A 17,110-nucleotide genomic window follows, 5' to 3' on the forward strand; every position below is an offset into this window, starting at 1 on the left:
TGCGTTACGACCGATAATACACAATCCTGCCACAGACACAGCAGCCATGCTTCGCATTTGTCAGTCTGTCGGAACAGCCAGCCACAAGGCTTATCTGCTGGCAGCAGCGCTAAATGAAAACCAGCCTGTAGCCACCAATACAACTTGTTTCCAGTGTGGCAAACCAGGATCACCGATACCCCAGTGGGGGTAGAACAGTGGCCTCTACCAAAAGAAAAATCCGCAGCAGCGGCACCAGCTATCTCTGACCAGCTTATCTCTGAACAATTGACTTTCGGCCACACTGAACCATCTTCATCCCACTGGCTCCAGCAGACAGGGAACGGTTTGCTTTTACATTGCCAGCATATAACAATTCGCAGCCCACCCAGCGATATCAGTGGGTTGTCCTGCCTCAAGGCATGCGGAACTCCACTACACTTTGTCAACATTTTGTGGGTGAAGCATTGAAACCTTTCCGCATGCGCCACCTAGAGGTGCTGCACACGAGCTGCATCTGGCAGTGTTTGCCTTCCTCACCATTTGCCTTGCCATCCTTTGCTGCACCGTTATACAAGGATCCAGCAGACGACCAGTCCAGTTGAAACCACCATATTTCACCTCATCGGCTGGCAAGCAGCTGTTGTCAGCTTCCTACTCTGGCTGGCAGTATCCACGGCTCAGCCGCTTTCGAACTAGAAGAACAGCGTTGTTGAATAAGACTTTTAGGGGAGAAAATTATCATAAGATATGGAGGGATAATATTTTTGTACAAGATATGATTATGTTTGCCAGTTTATTGCATGCTTCTAAATGTTGGGTGTGTATGCCAGTCATTCAGGCATAATGCTTCATGGTGTGCCTGTCAATGGATCTTTTCAATTTACTAATATTATATCCCCTAAGCAAACTTTTTGGCCTCCAGTACAACTGACCCTCCATGAGCCTCCCCCCATTTGTTTTCAAATTAAGGAGGGGAGAGAATCATGGGGCATATATCCAAACTGTCAATATACATTGAATTTCACTTTTAATAGCTCTTGTTCTCTTACAGGAAGCCTACCATGCAGCTTGGAATCAGAATTCTTATATTCTTGGCTTCCGGATGGAAGTTGGCTTCGACATTTATTGATTTTAGTGATCATTATAGTAGTTATTTGCATTATTTTGTGTTGCTGTATCCAATGTATTCCTTCTTTAATTTCTATATGTACTGCATGGTTCTCCAGTCCGCGGCCCGCTTCCGGTGTCAAAGAGTCGCTTATTGCGCTCGATATAACCGTATTGGTACTGATTAATAAAGTAAAGAAAGAGGGCATGTGGGAGTCATAAAGCCACGGCAAAGGCTTGTAATATTGCAGGGTGCCCCCTGACCTCGGCTGACCAGCACTCTGAGCTTTACAATGTATTGGAATGTTTGTGGGTGGGTTAAAGCCTTGACCGGATGAGGTAACGTGAGACATTGGCAAAGGGCCATGCGGCTGGAGAGAGACAAAGGATAATAAAAAAAGTTACCGGAGGAGAGGGAAGTTCGAAAGGAGCTGCTCCTACCATCATGAAAATATTGCTGGCTCTCTGTGTCTTTATTTTATGCTAAACTCCGCCACTTGTAACGGCTGGCTCTGACAGACTGTCCCTGTAAAAATGGGAGATTTGGAAAATATGTAGTTAGATCTCTGTGGGAAACTAGCAAGCAGGACATGAGCACAAGAGAACTCTGAAAGTCCCATCGACTGGGATTCAGAGGCATACAGCTACCCTCTCCTCCATGAATTTGTCTATTCTTCTCTTAAAGTCATCCAAGTTGGAGTTCAAATCCCCGCTTAGCCATTAAGCTCACTGGGTAACCTTGAGCAGTCACTGCCTCTCAGTGTAACAGGGCTGCCATGAAAATACACTGGGAGGAGAAGACTCATGTATGATTGAACCTGGGACCTTATCCATGCCAAAAAAAAAAAAAAAAGTAAAATGCGTAAATATTCGAGTGTACAGGTGTAACAAATCCGTATTTTGTGACTGTTAATCCTAGTCCGCCCCTCCCTAATATCAAAGTTAATGATCTTAGGTTTACTGGTAGGGCAGAGAAGGTGGGGTCACCTACAAAAAAAGGAGAGGAGGATGGGCGGCCCCATCCGGCCATCCATGGGGTGCAGATATTTGATAGTTCAAATATTCATTAACAAATTATATCTCTACGGATTCTCTACAAAGGTGTTTCTTTAGCAAGTTTTGTCAAGTGTCAGGCTATGGGACACAGTGGCGATTTCTCACAAACATGTTTTTCCTCAAGTTCTGCTCCTGCTCATTGATCAATCCAGGAGATTACAGGAGGAGATGTTTAATTATGTAATTATAGTCTTCTCGCCAAATCTCCAGGGATTTCTCTGCAAAGATTGCCTTTGTAACTGATAATGTAAAGTCAGAACCAAGGCCTAAATGAAAAAGTAACTTCTCAAGAACTCATCAGAGGTGCTCTACTTCAAGGCCAAAGGCCAGTGTGGTCCAGCATCCCATTTCCCACAGTGGCCAAATGGATGAAGCAAATTTATCTAGACCAGGCATGGGGAACCTGTGGCCCTCCACCTGTTGCTGCACTACAGTTCCCATCATCCACAGGCCATTGCTCATGCTTGCTGGGGCTGATGGGAGTTGTAGTTCAGCAACACCTGAACATAAGAAGAGCCTGCTGGATCAGGCCAACGGCCCATCAAGCACAGCATCCTGTTCTCACAGTGGCCAACCAGAAGCCTACGGGAAACGCACAAGCAGGGCTCAAGCACAAGAGGCCTCTCACCTTCCTGTGGTTTCCAGCAACTGGTGTTCAGAGGCATTGCTGCCTCAACTGTGGAGACAGAGAAGACCCACCGGCAGCCATCAAAAAGGCTTCTTGTTGCTCCATGAAATTGTCTAATCTTCTTTTGAAGCCATCTTGGTCTGATGGCCATCACTGCCTCCTGTGGGAGCAGGTTCTATAGTTTAGCTAAGCAATGCCCGGATAAATATTTTCTCTTATCTACTCTGAATCTCCCAACATTCAGTTAGACTGGGAGTTCAAAGGTTCCCCATTCCCAGTCTGGACCCATTGCAGTCTGGCTTTAGGCCTGGATAGCAGACTGGGAAAAACCTGGTCACTTTGATCACCATTTTCTGGTGAGGGTTCTGCCCTGTTCATTCTCCAGGACCTATTGGTAGTTAATCCTATGAAGGCTGTGTGAGTTGGGAGAAGACACTGTGTTGCAATGGTTCTGTTAACTTTGTTGTTGTTGTTTAGTCGTTTAGTCGTGTCCGACTCTTCGTGACCCCCTGGACCAGAGAATGCCAGGCACTTCTGTCTTCCACTGCCTCCCGCAGTTTGGTCAGGCTCATGCTGGTAGCTTCGAGAACACTATCCAACCATCTCGTCCTCTGTTGTCCCCTTCTCCTTATGCCCTCCATCTTTCTGTTAACTAAAGGGCTGCTATTGGCCTCCACAGTCACTTACAGACTCATTGTTAAAACCGTGTTTATGGAAGACAATCTTACTCGGCTATGAGTGATCGCCAAAGAAGAAGACCAGAGAGCTGTGCATATTATTATTATTATTATTATTATTATTCACTTTTTTCAGAGTTTTCCACAGAGTTAACCAAAGCAATTTACAGCCTAAAAACACAGCTATCCAATTACAACGTGGGACTAAGAAATCCTGCCCCACTAAAAGATGCCGCAGTGCCGCCTTTCAAATCAAAGGCCAAAAGCCCAGGTAGAAGAATAGTCTTTTCCTGGTGGCTAAAGATAAATAAATATGGCCCCAGGTGAGACTCGCTGAGGAGAGCATTCCACAGTGGCAAAGGGAAAACTTGAAGAAGACCCTCTGGTGATGATCCGGGACCTGGGTCTATTCATGTGGGGAGAGGTAGTTCTTGAGGTGGTGGACTCCTGAGCCTCATAAGGCTTTTAAAGTCAAAACTAGCACTTTGAATAGAGCCCGTCAACTACTCGGTAGCCATTGCAGTCATGACAGAATTGGTGTTACATGCTCAGATTGCCCTGCCCTGGTCATCAGTCTGGCCAATGGATTCTGAAACAGCTGATGGAGCTGTGGTCTAAACCACTGAGCCTCTTGGGCTTGTCGATCGCAACATTGGCGGTTCAAATCCACACGATGGAGTTAGCTCCTGTTGCCAGTGACAAAAAAGAATTCCTAAAATGCTCAACCAACAGCACAGTAATAATAATAAGAAATCCTACCCCATCCCACTAAAAGTTCAGCACCACGGTCACGGCCAGCTTATTTACCAAAGGCATGTATAGATGGAAGTGTCTTAACCTGCCACCTAAAATGGAGAATGATGGCAGCAAGAACATTTGGGGAGGGGGAGCATTCCACAGCTTAGCTCCAGAAACAGTCATCCTTCCGGACTTTCATGTAGGGGCCAAATCACAGGGCTGAAACTTAATGAGGTCTACTAGTGACAAAATGGCAGGTCCGCCGGATGAGCCAGTGACAAAACTGTGGCAGATGGAGGCAGAGTTTGGCATAATCAAGCAGCAATTAGTGAGTCAGGGACCAGTATTGCGACTCAGTCTCCACAAGTTAAGCAGAATCTGTGCATTCAAAAGCCCTAAGCGGAAAAGGCTTCTTGTTTCATATCACCCGGCATGCCTCACATTTTACTTGTCTACTCTTGTTTTGTCTTCCGTCTTCTTTTCACAGCTTGTATCATATTCCTCCAAAAACTTTTATCTTTCTTCCCTACTCATTTTATATTCTTTTTCTTCCTTTCCCCCTCTCTTATTCCTTTACTCTTTTTTCCCAGGTTGTTGTAATTCTAGATATTAACCCTTTATCACTCATCCTAATTTCCCACAACACATCCTCTTGCCTTTTCCCTCAGACCATAGAGATCTCCTTTCCTTCTTTAAACCCTTGCCCTCCTTCAGCCTCTCTGTCTCCTGGACACCTTTATGCCCCTTTAAACTGTCAGTAATGCCCTTGGTCCAACCAAAGAGCTATGTGTGGCCCAGGGGCAGGACGGGTGAATTAGGAGGCACTGGGTGGGCTGTGGCACTGAGGCCCACTGCTGGACCATGGCCCAGTCTTTCAGAAGTGCTAGGGAAGGTCATGCCAACCTCCCGTGCCCCTCTCTGACCCATGTCACAAGTAGAACCACAATGCAGTGGGAAGTTCTTGAGATATCTAAAGAATCATAGAATCATAGAGTTGGAAGAGACCACAAGGGCCATCGAGTCCAACCCCCTGCCAAGCAGGAAACACCATCAGAGCACTCCTGACATATGGTTGTCAAGCCTCTGCTTAAAGACCTCCAAAGAAGGAGACTCCACCACACTCCTTGGCAGCAAATTCCACTGTCGAACAGCTCTTAGTGTCAGGAAGTTCTTCCTAATGTTTAGGTGGAATCTTCTTTCTTGTAGTTTGGATCCATTGCTCCGTGTCCGCTTCTCTGGAGCAGCAGAAAACAACCTTTCTCCCTCCTCTATGTGACATCCTTTTATATATTTGAACATGGCTATCATATCACCCCTTAACCCCCTCTTCTCCAGGCTAAACATGCCCAGCTCTCTTAGCCATTCCTCATAAGGCATCGTTTCCAGGCCTTTGACCATTTTGGTTGCCCTCCTCTGGACACGTTCCAGTTAAAGGATCGTCACATGGAAGATGAAGCAAGGTTGTTTGCTTCTGCTCTGGAGGGTTGGACCTGAAACAGTGGATCAAGTGACAAGAAAAGAGATTCAGACTAAACTTTAGGAAGAACTTCCTGACAGCTGCTTGACAATGTAAATCTCCTTCTGGAGGTGGTGGACTCCTCTACCTTGGAAGTTTTTAACTAGAGGTTGGATGGCCATCTTTCATGGATGCATTAGCTGAGATTCCTGCATTGCCGGGGGTTGGACTAAATGACCCTCAGGGTCCCTTCCCATTCTACAATTCTATGGCTCTATGATTCTATGGAACATGTATTCCTTCAGGAATGGCGCTATAAACGGAGTTCAACATGGTGCAAAGGCAAATATAATTATTAAAAATAATGGTGATTTCTTTGTCATCCTCTTGCCAAAGCTCAAGAGGAATAAAATCATATTTGAGTTCAACAGTGAACAACAACATGATGCAACTTCATCAGACTCAGCCAGAAGAGACTGGTACATAAATACTTCTCCACTGTGCCACTGAGGGTGGGGTGGGGTTATGCTGCCTACGTGGGGCTGAATTGAATCCTCTTTGGCTCTCAAGCCGTGTATGCCAGGCATGTTCCCTGTGATTAAGTCAATACAGCCTGGGTCTTCCAAGCAGATTTTAGCTGCTGGTAATCTGCTGGCTGTGTAGCTGATAGCACTCAAGAAGGAGGTGGGGGTTAAAGGCAAGCATATAATAAGTACGCTTCTGCTGTTCCTGTTGCTACTACCTGAAGCAACACCAGAGATGCTGAGCTCAAAATGTCCATTGACTTTGATAAGGGATCCCAATGCACCCTTGAATTGGTACAGGCGAGGAGACTACCATATTAGTGGGGTCATATCCGCAGCATCTCCTGTATTGAAACTAAACATCTTCAATGAGTCTCCCTTTACCAGAATTTATGGGTAAGTCCTTATGCGCCTACTGTTGTAAAAGCTTTATGCAAACTGAATAAGACCTCATGGACACCTAAGTCCTTGTCTACCAGGCATGAGTGTAGCCAGGATTTTTGTTTGAGTGGGCAGAGGCTCAGATAGTTAACTATTTTTATTGATGGGGGGGGGGCAGCTACCCTTCCTGTCTCCCCTTGGCTAGGGCATGCTACCAGACACGTCTCCTCATTGCTGGTACTTTTGTTTGGTAAATCATGTCTTCTATTTTCTTCCCTTTGGAGGAAAATGTTCAGATTCATTCTGAATGTTAGATACTCATCTACTGCAAACTGTGTGCTTTCACCACACTATTATGACATTTGCATTAGAATACCCCATTCTTCTAATATTTGGACAGGAAGGGGTCTATGGATCTCAGGTGCGCAGACCCATTTCATGATTTCTGCCCCCCCCCCGGCCATCACAGGTAAGGATGACACAATATTGTCTCTGTGTGGAAAGAAACAGGATGTCAATTTGACATACAGTTTTTCCCCAGGATGGGACCCCAGACATACTGGTATATCTTTTCCTTCTTGTTTGCCGTTCGGGAGGTCAACCGGAACCACAGGCTTTCCGCCAACCTCACCCTGGGCTACGACGTCTATGACAACTATTACGATGCCAGAATGACTTCTGGTGCCCTGCTGGACCTGCTCTGCCCTGGGCAGGCAAACATCCCAAACTATTATTGTGGACCATGGAATAAAGCATTGGCCGTTATTGAAGGGACTGATTCTGACAAATCCAAAGATATTTCAATCATGTCAAGCATCTACAAAACCCCACAGGTATGAACGTCAGGAAGGAAGGAAAAAATCCCAGAAAGTTATTGCAATTTCTTTGGAAAGATGTGAAAATGTCGTTTATGATTCTAAGGCAGAAGGAGAATTTGGCCTCAACCACCTCTTAACAAAGATGACTAAGGGGATTCTGGGTTTGTCCACACTTCCTCCCATCCCATGGCTAGAAAGCAAGGGTCTGAGTGGCTTTCCATTTAACCTGTGCTTTGTAGGCATGGGTCCAAGCCATTTCTCCCTCACCCTAATCCTTTCCCACAGAAAACCCACTCTAAATTGGAAAAGCAATGGAATAAGGGAAGTGTCAATAAGCCCTTAGTTAAATCTACAAGATCCCACAGGTGCAAATGCTGTGTTTTATGGAGAAGGATATTTGAGGAAATTGTCAAAATTAAGGCAGAAGAATGGAATAGGTAATGAAAGCAAGTGCTGTGTGAGATGCAAATGAACAAATATGCAAAAGGAAACATTAAAGAAACAAGAGGCAAAATACAAAAAGTGCATGACAAGGCAATAGAATGTCATCCTTTGAAACAAACTCTGTGAGCTCAGGCTAAGCAAACCTTAGACAAACCTGTAAAAGTAAGAGCAATTTACAGTAAAGGAAAAGCTTGAGACTTACATTCTTAATGTGGTCCTGCTTATTATTTACATATTCATATACTACCTTGACTCATGAAAGATGATTAGTTTCATGAAAAATAACTGGATCACTTAGAATTAATGGCATAGAAGGCTCTCTCTATGCGTCCCCTCTATGGCCCCCTTTAATCAAAGAATAGAAGACATGGCAACTCTTAGAATCACAGAATGACAGAATATTAGAGTTGGAAGTAACTCAAGGGTCATCTAGTCCAACCCCCTGCAACATGTTCCCTCTTATATGTGACAGCCCTTAAGATATTTGAGTACAGCTATCATATCTCCTCTCAGTCTCCTCTTTTACAGGCTAGACACACCCAGCTCCTTCAGCCATTCTTCATAAAGCTTGACTCCTAGACCCTTGATCATCCTAGTTGACCTCTTCTGCCCACATTCCACCTTGTCAACATGCTTCTTCAATTGTGGTGCCCAGATCTGAACAAAGTATTCCAGGTGTGGTCTGACCAAGGCATAGAATAGAGTGGTACTATTATTACCCTTGACCTGGACACTATACAATATATGAACAGATAGCTTATAGATGTTGACTGTTTATGGACATATGTTATGATGTTTGGAAAGCATTCATTAAAAATAGTATGCTATCAACAATTGTATATACATTAGAATCATCATTTATATACCACTGTCTTATATAAGTACTGTATGTATAAAATGATAGTTTCCCCTTTTTTATGAACCTTTTTATCATTTTACTTTTTTTAACTGAAATATTTTCAAAAAATAAATAAATAAAAATGAAAGGAAAAGAAACTTTTAAAAAGGTGGCCTCTCCCCATCTGAACAGACCCTTCCATAATTCCCCCTTCTTTATGTTTTGCCTCTGCTTCCTTCACAGTTGGTATTTCTGTTTTGCTTAGATACTGGGGAGGGGGGGTCATTTCTGAAGGTGAGGTTTTGAAGAGTACAGGGTGGAGAACAATTCTTAAACGTCTTCACAAATTTTGGCACCCAGGAGTGGGAGCTATGTTCTAAGTGTTTTTGTAGGGTCACACACCCCTTGAAATGATCTATTCTTGTAATATGCTTTCAGTCTTAATTAGAACTCTAGCCACATAAGATTCCTGCATTTCAGGGGGTTTGACAAGATGGCCCTGTGGTCCCTCCCTATGCGACAATTCTGTGATTCACTAGTATTGTATCTAGGAAGGTAAAGGTAAAGGACCCCTGGATGAAGTCCAGTCAAAGGTGACTATGGGGTGCAGCACTCATCTCACTTTCAGGCTGAGGGGGCTGGCGTTTCTCCACAGACAGCTTTCTGGGTCATGTGGCCAGCAGGACTAAACCACTCCTGGCACAACAGAACACTATTTCCATGCACCTTCCCAATGCAGCAGTACCTATTTTTCTACTTGCACTGCTGTGCTTTTGAACTGTTAGGTTGGCAGAAGCTGGGACAGAGCAACGGAGCTCACTCCATCATGGGGATTCAAACCATTGATCTTCAGATCAGAAATCCCAAGAGGGTTAGTGGTTTAGACCACGATGAAATACAGGGAATGCAGTATAAAAATGCAGAACCAACTAGAGGAGAAACAAATGGGAGGAGAACCCAAATGAATTCTAATATTCTAATAATAATTCTAATATTTGAAAATGGAACACAGAAATAAGTCAGTAAATAGTTATGATTTTGCATTGTGCCATCATAAACACAAAATGAAATGTGGGGTTATAGTCAATCTATATTTATTCTCCAAAGATTGTACTTTTATTTGGGATAAATCTGCACACATTTCTCACTTAAGAAAAGTGAGCGGATGATATCAGGAGAAGGATTGCATCTTCAAGATACGAGTTTATGCCACAAAGCATATCTTTTATCCTGTACAAGCAACGGGCAGGTTTCTTCTACTACAAATACCTCAGCAATCTATTTAGACATCTGTAGGGTTTATAGCAACTAACTTTAGAGCTTAATTTTATATAGAAGAGCTGATGGCTATTATAGGTCTAATGTGAGCTAAAAATGTTCATTGCAATTGTGTGTGAGCTTTTTCCTTTTTAACAAAATCTGTTCTTTTTTCTTATATGTGACACTTTAATGAATAAATAAGGATGAGAACATATACAATTAAATAAAACTGCTACAAGATACATATTCTAAAAGCGGTTAAAAAAATGCAATCAGGAAGACTTCCGGGTTGGCGCCATCGCCGAATGGCGGACTCCCTCCGAGCTCCGGAGGGAGCCTGCTCGGCAGGGGCTGGGTCCTACCGCACCGGCGATGCGGGGACCCTTAAAAACCACGGCCACGGGGGCCGTGGACATGGAGACTCGGCTGGCACCGCTAGCGCCCTCCCGACTCGTGAAGGAGCCTTTTTAAAGGCTACGGATCGGGTGCCGGGGAGAAGCGTGGTGCTTTGAGTCCTCTGCTATCCCTGCCGAGCGAAGCCGCATGCCATCCGGCGGAGAGCGCTGACTTCTTCCATTGAAAATTCGGACTTCTTAACAACAGCCCGTGAGTAATTTGGAAACCGGGTTCAAAAGGAGAAAAAAAAAAGAATTTTTTTTTTTTTGGATTGGACACGAGCGGGGGGGGATCCAAAAAGGAAGTCAGTCCCCCTCCCTACTGTAAACCTTCCAAAACAAGGATGGGGAAACCAAGGTCCAAAAAGATTTGTATTGCTGATAAAAACTAAGAATTCCACGATGGGGAACTACAAGAACTGTGCTGGAGGAAGAATTGAGGGAGAAGGGAAACGTAACCCCCCCCCCCTGGGAACCGGGGTGATTGAAGAGAGAGCCTGGTGAAAAGTGTCGGAGATTTTGACAGCTGTCAAAGTAGCTGTCAAAGTCGGAAAGTAGAGAGGATTTTATTATGAGAACTTTGCTGGTTAAATTTGTTACAATTTGCTATAACTCGTTAAAATTTGGATACAAAATGGCGAAAACATGGATAACAATCGGACTTTTGGACTAGAGAAAACAAAGTTACAACAATCCCCCTAGAGGAATTTCGGGACATTACAAAGATGGTCGTAAGTGGAAAAATACCATTGGAATTTTACAGGACTGGTTATCTTCTGGGAAAGCTGCAAAACGGAAATAATATTTTGTCTACAGGGTGTTCAGCTAAAGGAGACAATAGAATTTTCTATTGAAGAAAGGAAGGGACTGAACGCAAGTTTTTGTTCCTGAATAACAATAATCCCTGTAGAGTTACTAAACTTCTGAATTAGAACGTTTCAGCAGCGGAACAAGAGGAAACTGGACTACAACTTGGAAAGAACAATGGGGGGAGTTTTATTAAAGATTTGAAGTTAAATGTTTTAAAAAATAATTATAAAAAGAAAAAGCCAGCAAGGAGTTGGGGGAAATAGGTGATTTATGGACTTTAAGAATTCCAGGCAGATAACATGGTTTGGTGGTCAGGGGGAAATTAAACCGGGGACAGGGGGGGGGAGAACTAAAATCCAAAGGCTTGTCAACTTTTTTTTCTGAATTGGCTCTTTCTCATCTATTATACTTTTTATTTCTTATTTCTTATATTTCTATTGTGTGGGGTGTCTTTATTATTAAAAAAAGGGAAATCGTGGAATGAAAATGGGGTGGGCCCTGGGGAGAGAATTTTTGTCTTTTATTAGGGGTATTGATGAGGAGTGTATAAATTTTAAATTCGAATAATGGTCTAAACAAATTAAGTTTCAATTAGAACTGAGAGCTTGTGGAGCCAACAATATGAAAGGGGAATATGGTAGGGGTGGGGGAAGGGGGGAGTCCCGGAAAGTGGATGTATGAAAATAAGGCTTTGAATGTACTTTAATCTTTACTTTCTGTATTTTTGAAAATCTTAATAAATATTATTTAAAAAAAAAATAAAAAAATGCAATCAGGGCATAACCTAAAGCAAAAGCATAAGCAACCCATTCCAAAGACTCTGTCACCATTTTTTGAAAGCAAACAACGAAATATGGGATAGTGTTAAACTCCTTAGCCCCGTGAAACTGTGTCATTTCTCTGTTTCCTGTGTCAGAGAAAAGTTATAACCAAGGCAAGTACAAAGTACTAGATTTGGGATTTTGTTGGGGGTGACGACACTAACCTCTTCTGTTCTTTACTAGGTCAGTTATGGTTTTGTTTCTGACACTCTTAATGACAAAACTCAGTTCCCTTTTATCTACCGAATGGTCCCCAAAGAGGAACATCAGTATCTGGGGATAGTCCAACTGCTCCTGCACTTCAACTGGACTTGGACTGGCCTCGTTGCTCCAGACACCAACAATGGAGAGAGGTTCATGAAGACCTTGAGGCCACTGCTAACCAGGAACACAATTTGTGCTGCCTTCTCTCTTAGCATCCCAATACAGAAGTCGGAATTACAGTCGCTTTCTAAAATATCTTTCATGTGGAAGAAAGTAAATGTATTAGTCTACTATGGAGAGATGCGCTACTTCTTTAGTATAATACATATTTTGCAAAATGTGGTTGAAAACTATATAAGACCCATTGTGGGGAAAGTCTGGATCACAACAGCTTTGTGGGATCTCACCTTGAATTTGTCTTACGATCTGCTTTCTCCCCTGCACATCCATGGGTTTTTCTCTTTCTTAACTCATATTAAAAGGCCAAACTATGACGATTTTGAAACATTTATAAATCCTGCATTACGCTTTGGGGTGAAATCATTTAAATGTTCATATTCAAAGCACAGGTTGTCTATAAAAGGAAGGAAAAGGTGCAGGGAAGTTGACACTCTGGAGTCCCCACCTGACAAAGTGATTGAGAAAACCCTGTCTCTGGATAGTTACAGTATTTACAATCTTGTCCTTGCTCTGGCAGGGGCCTTGAGGGCTGCACTTTCCTCCAAATCCAATCAGATGGTGGCAAAGGGTAAAAAGAGGCTGAAATATCAAAGGATACAGTCTTGGCAGGTATTGCTGTTTTCCTCACAGGCTGAACAGGCATGGGTGCTGTGTATTCTATTCAGACTTGACTTTACTTTGCCTCCATTTGCAGTGGTACCTCTGGTTAATAACTTAATTCGTTCTGGAGGTCCGTTCTTAACCTGAAACTGCTCTTAACCTGATGTACCACTTTAGCTAATGGGGCCTCCCGCTGCTGCCGCGCTACCACCGGGCGATTTCTGTTCTCATCCTGAAGAAAAGTTCTTAACCCGAGGTACTATTTCTGGGTTAGCGGAGTCTGTAACCTGAAGCGTCTGTAACCCGAGGTACCACTGTACTGTACTGTTACCCATATCTTAATTTTGCTGCTGAGAAGACAATCTGCCTCCACTTTACCACCTGATTCCTTAGCAAGGCTTCATGCTATTACCAGCCAAGGAAACTAATCCTTGCAGAATTCTTCTGAGGGTGCGGAATAAAGCTTATGTATCTCATGGCTTTAGTCTGTCCCAAAAAGCTGAAGCAGAAACAATGGGCTAAAGATCCATTGCCCAAACACACACACAGTGTCAGTCTGTACAAAGATCTTCAGCAATTAGGCTATGTTATCTAGATAATTTTATTCTTTTCTAAATGTGCATGCTTTCTTTCCTGTTCTAGCTTCACCCATTCCTGGGAAGCTCCCAGTTTTACAATACTTCCATGGAAGGAGTCTATTTGGATGAGAATGGGCAGCTGACAGTCGAATCTGACGCTGTGAACTGGGTGCCATTTCCCAACAAGTCCTTTGGTGCTGTGAAATTTGGGAGCATAAGCAGACAGGGATCCTCAGGCCCAAAATTCACCATTGACCAAGAGGCTCTTGTGTGGTCCAGACTGTTCAATCAGGTTTGGAAAACCCATTCATTGCATTGTATTCCCTTTTAGAGATATGTTGAGCTCTGATACTCTGTTGGGAGAAACAATAATATAACTTATACCTATCCAAGTAATGGGCTAAAACTACACGGGGGAGGAGATGAATGGAGGAAAGTCAAAATAAGAAACATGAAAATGGAAAAGCAGGTTAGAATATGACTGGGGCATGGCTTTTGCAGCAGTCAGGAAGCATGCCAGACTTCAGAATTGAGCACAACATGGCTGCTCCAAATACCTTTCTGTTTCAGCTTGTTTCTTTCTCTGGATTTTGATATTTGTAAATGGTTTCCATGATTGCAGATTTGTAGTGTGTTTACTAGACCTTTGTAATAATGGCAGACGGCTCTGACTCCTAAATCCAAGGGCAATACAGTCTCCATGTAATTCTTTCTTCTTGATTATCTCTTTCTGCCCCAACTGTGTCCCAAGGACTATGACCCTCTATTTTGTCCCATGGATCAAAAAAAGCATCAAACACCATAGCCGTGTCTATTCCACATAGACTGAGACTGTACACTGGCCCAGAAGTTACTTGGCAACAGTCTTTCGTTGATGTTTTTTTCTCTTTTTGGTCAGACCCTTCCTCAGTCCAGGTGTACCAAAAGCTGTTGCCCTGGATATGCCAAGAAGGTTCAGGAAGGGGAACCGATTTGCTGCCATGGTTGTGCTCCATGTGCAGAAGGGATGATCTCCACTCAGGAAGGTAGGAGACTTCAGAGGAATGCACAGCAAAAAGTACAATAATATATGTCCTTTTTTTTATGAATATTCCGGAACAATCTTATTTTGAATTTAATAAAGTTTCAACAGTGATTTACTCAGTCTTAATAAAGCTTTCCAGGTACCACTGAGACAGCCTTGAGTATGTAAGAATTAGGCAGTGTTGCTGCATCTGGTAGGCTCCCTTGACCAGTCAGTATGGTAAAGTAGTTGGGGTGTTTGGTTTGTACTGGTAGGCAAGAGTTCCAGTCCATGCTCCTCCAAGGAACTTTTTTATCTGTAAATTACACCCATCTGACAACACCTGGTATTGAGATCAAATGTAGCTGCAATTAACAACTCGGAGCTTGTGATCACTCCAAGCTCTTCCTTGGGGGGTAAATAAGCGGGTATCTGCAATAGGGAACTGCACAGAAAGGACCATCTCTTTGGGTGGATTAGCAGAACTTGCAAGTCCCATCACTGTTTCCATTTGTAGGGGTTGGCTGGATGCAAAATAATTTGCTTTTTTTGCTAGTCTGCAGGAAAATGTTCAAGCAGACACTCTTCTTTTTCCAGATGCAGACCACTGCACCAAATGTCCAGAAGATCAACACCCTAACAAGGACAGAGATCAATGCATCCCCAAGATTATCACCTTCCTGTCCTATGATGAATATCTGGGGACCCTCTTGGCTTCCACTGCCCTGTTTTTGGCCTTAATCACAGGCCTTGTTTTAGGAATATTCATTAAATATCTTGACACTCCCATAGTCAAAGCCAACAACAGGGACCTTTCCTACATCCTCCTTGTCTCCCTCCTCCTTTCCTTTTTGTCCTCCTTTCTGTTTATAGGCCGACCAAGGAAAGTGACCTGCTTTCTAAGGCAGACAGCCTTTGGCATCATCTTCTCAGTTGCTGTCTCTTCTTTGTTAGCAAAAACTATTACCGTTGTGCTGGCCTTCCTGGCCACTAAGCCAGGGAACAGGGTGAGGAGATGGCTGGGAAAGAGTCTGGCTAATTCCATTGTCATTTCCTGTTCCAGTATCCAAATTCTCATCTGTGTCATCTGGCTGGGTACTTCTCCTCCATTCTCAGACTCTGACATGCACTCCCAGGCTGGAGAGATCATCCTGCAATGCAATGAAGGATCTGCTGCCATGTTTTACACTGTCCTTGGCTACATGGGCTTCCTGGCTGCCATCTGCTTCACAGTGGCTTTCCTAGCCAGGAAGCTGCCTGGGGCCTTCAATGAGGCCAAGCTGATCACCTTCAGCATGCTGGTCTTCTGCAGTGTTTGGGTGTCCTTTGTTCCCACCTACCTGAGCACCAAGGGGAAGTACATGGTGGCCGTGCAGATCTTCTCTATGTTGGCCTCCAGTGCTGGGCTTCTGGGCTGCATCTTCCTTCCCAAGTGCTACATTATTGTACTCAGGCCTAGTCTGAATACAAAGGAGCACCTGACTACAAAGACTTAACATGACACCTCATTCCTTAACTATCTTTTTGGTTTTTGCAATTGATAGCTAGCATGGTAGCAATAAAGCCAGGATACATGACTCTGGAACGTAGTTCTTTAAAAGCTATTGTTTTGGAAATTAGAACACCAAATTATAATTTAAAATATCTGCCATCCTTACCACTGTTCATTTTTCACCTGGCTAAACCTTATTTATGAATCCTTTTCTGAGGACTAATAGGAAATCCTTATCACAATTCAATAATAATGAATGCTATTTAATTAAGAAAATAAAAATTTCTTAGTATTGCAAATTACTTACCCTTTGTTTTTTTCAAAAAAAAGGAAAAAAAATCCCATTGGTATATTGGTTATTTCCTGATACGTTTATCAAGAGAATCAATTTGCATATTGATGCCACGGGTACTCTTTACATGGTACAAGGTGAAAAACATTTATATAGCAATTGATGGACAATAGGTGCACAAGTCATGTCCTCAAATATTCTGGAAAATTTTACACCTAAATTAGTTCTCTTTTTCCCTCCTATAAAAACTATAAGAACTACGTAGGACACTCTCTGTTTAAAGTTTAAAGAACATTAAGTTTTAACCTGGAGAAGGATATATTATATAATAATCAAAAGACACTTTCAAAAATGTACAAACTATTTTTGAATTGGCAAAGAAAGGAGGAGGATATCAAAGAAATTACAGTTAAATGGGAGAGGGACCTGGGACATACGATCAAACCCAATATTTGGAATGAATTATGGACTAAAAATGTAAAATTCACGGCTTGCTTCCTTATAAGGGAAAATCTTATGAAAATGTACTATAGATGGTACTTGACCCCTGTAAAACTAGCAAAAATAAATAAATCATATAATAACAAGTGATGGAGATGTAAGGAACAGATAGGAATACTACCATATGTGGTGGTCCTGTCTAAAAATACAAAGATTTTGGAATATGATTTATGAAGAGATAAAGAAACTGATAAAAATTAAATTTAGCAAGAAACCGGAAGAATTTTTACTAGGAATTGTTTCAGATAATATTCCCCAAAACAAAACCAGGTTATTTACTTATGAAACATCAGCAGCAAGCGTTATAGAGGCAAAGCACTTGAAA

General features: G+C 42.8%; 1 protein-coding gene across 1 annotated transcript in view; it reads left to right on the forward strand.

Annotated features, from left to right (window-relative positions):
* The window catches only part of LOC308465398 (vomeronasal type-2 receptor 26-like), a gene marked incomplete at both ends in the record, with an annotated part of 48,610 nt that extends 32,614 nt beyond the window's left edge, over positions 1 to 15,996 (forward strand). The window contains 3 exons of the mRNA XM_080985383.1: positions 13,562 to 13,789; positions 14,396 to 14,522; positions 15,098 to 15,996. Of these exons, the coding sequence (XP_080841509.1) occupies positions 13,562 to 13,789; positions 14,396 to 14,522; positions 15,098 to 15,996 (1,254 nt within the window). The remainder of the gene's footprint in view (positions 1 to 13,561; positions 13,790 to 14,395; positions 14,523 to 15,097) is intronic.
* Positions 15,997 to 17,110: the final 1,114 nt, after the last annotated feature.

This window comes from Podarcis pityusensis, assembly GCF_964106645.2.
Source record: "Podarcis pityusensis genome assembly, chromosome: 2".
Classification (NCBI taxonomy): Eukaryota; Metazoa; Chordata; class Lepidosauria; order Squamata; family Lacertidae; genus Podarcis; species Podarcis pityusensis.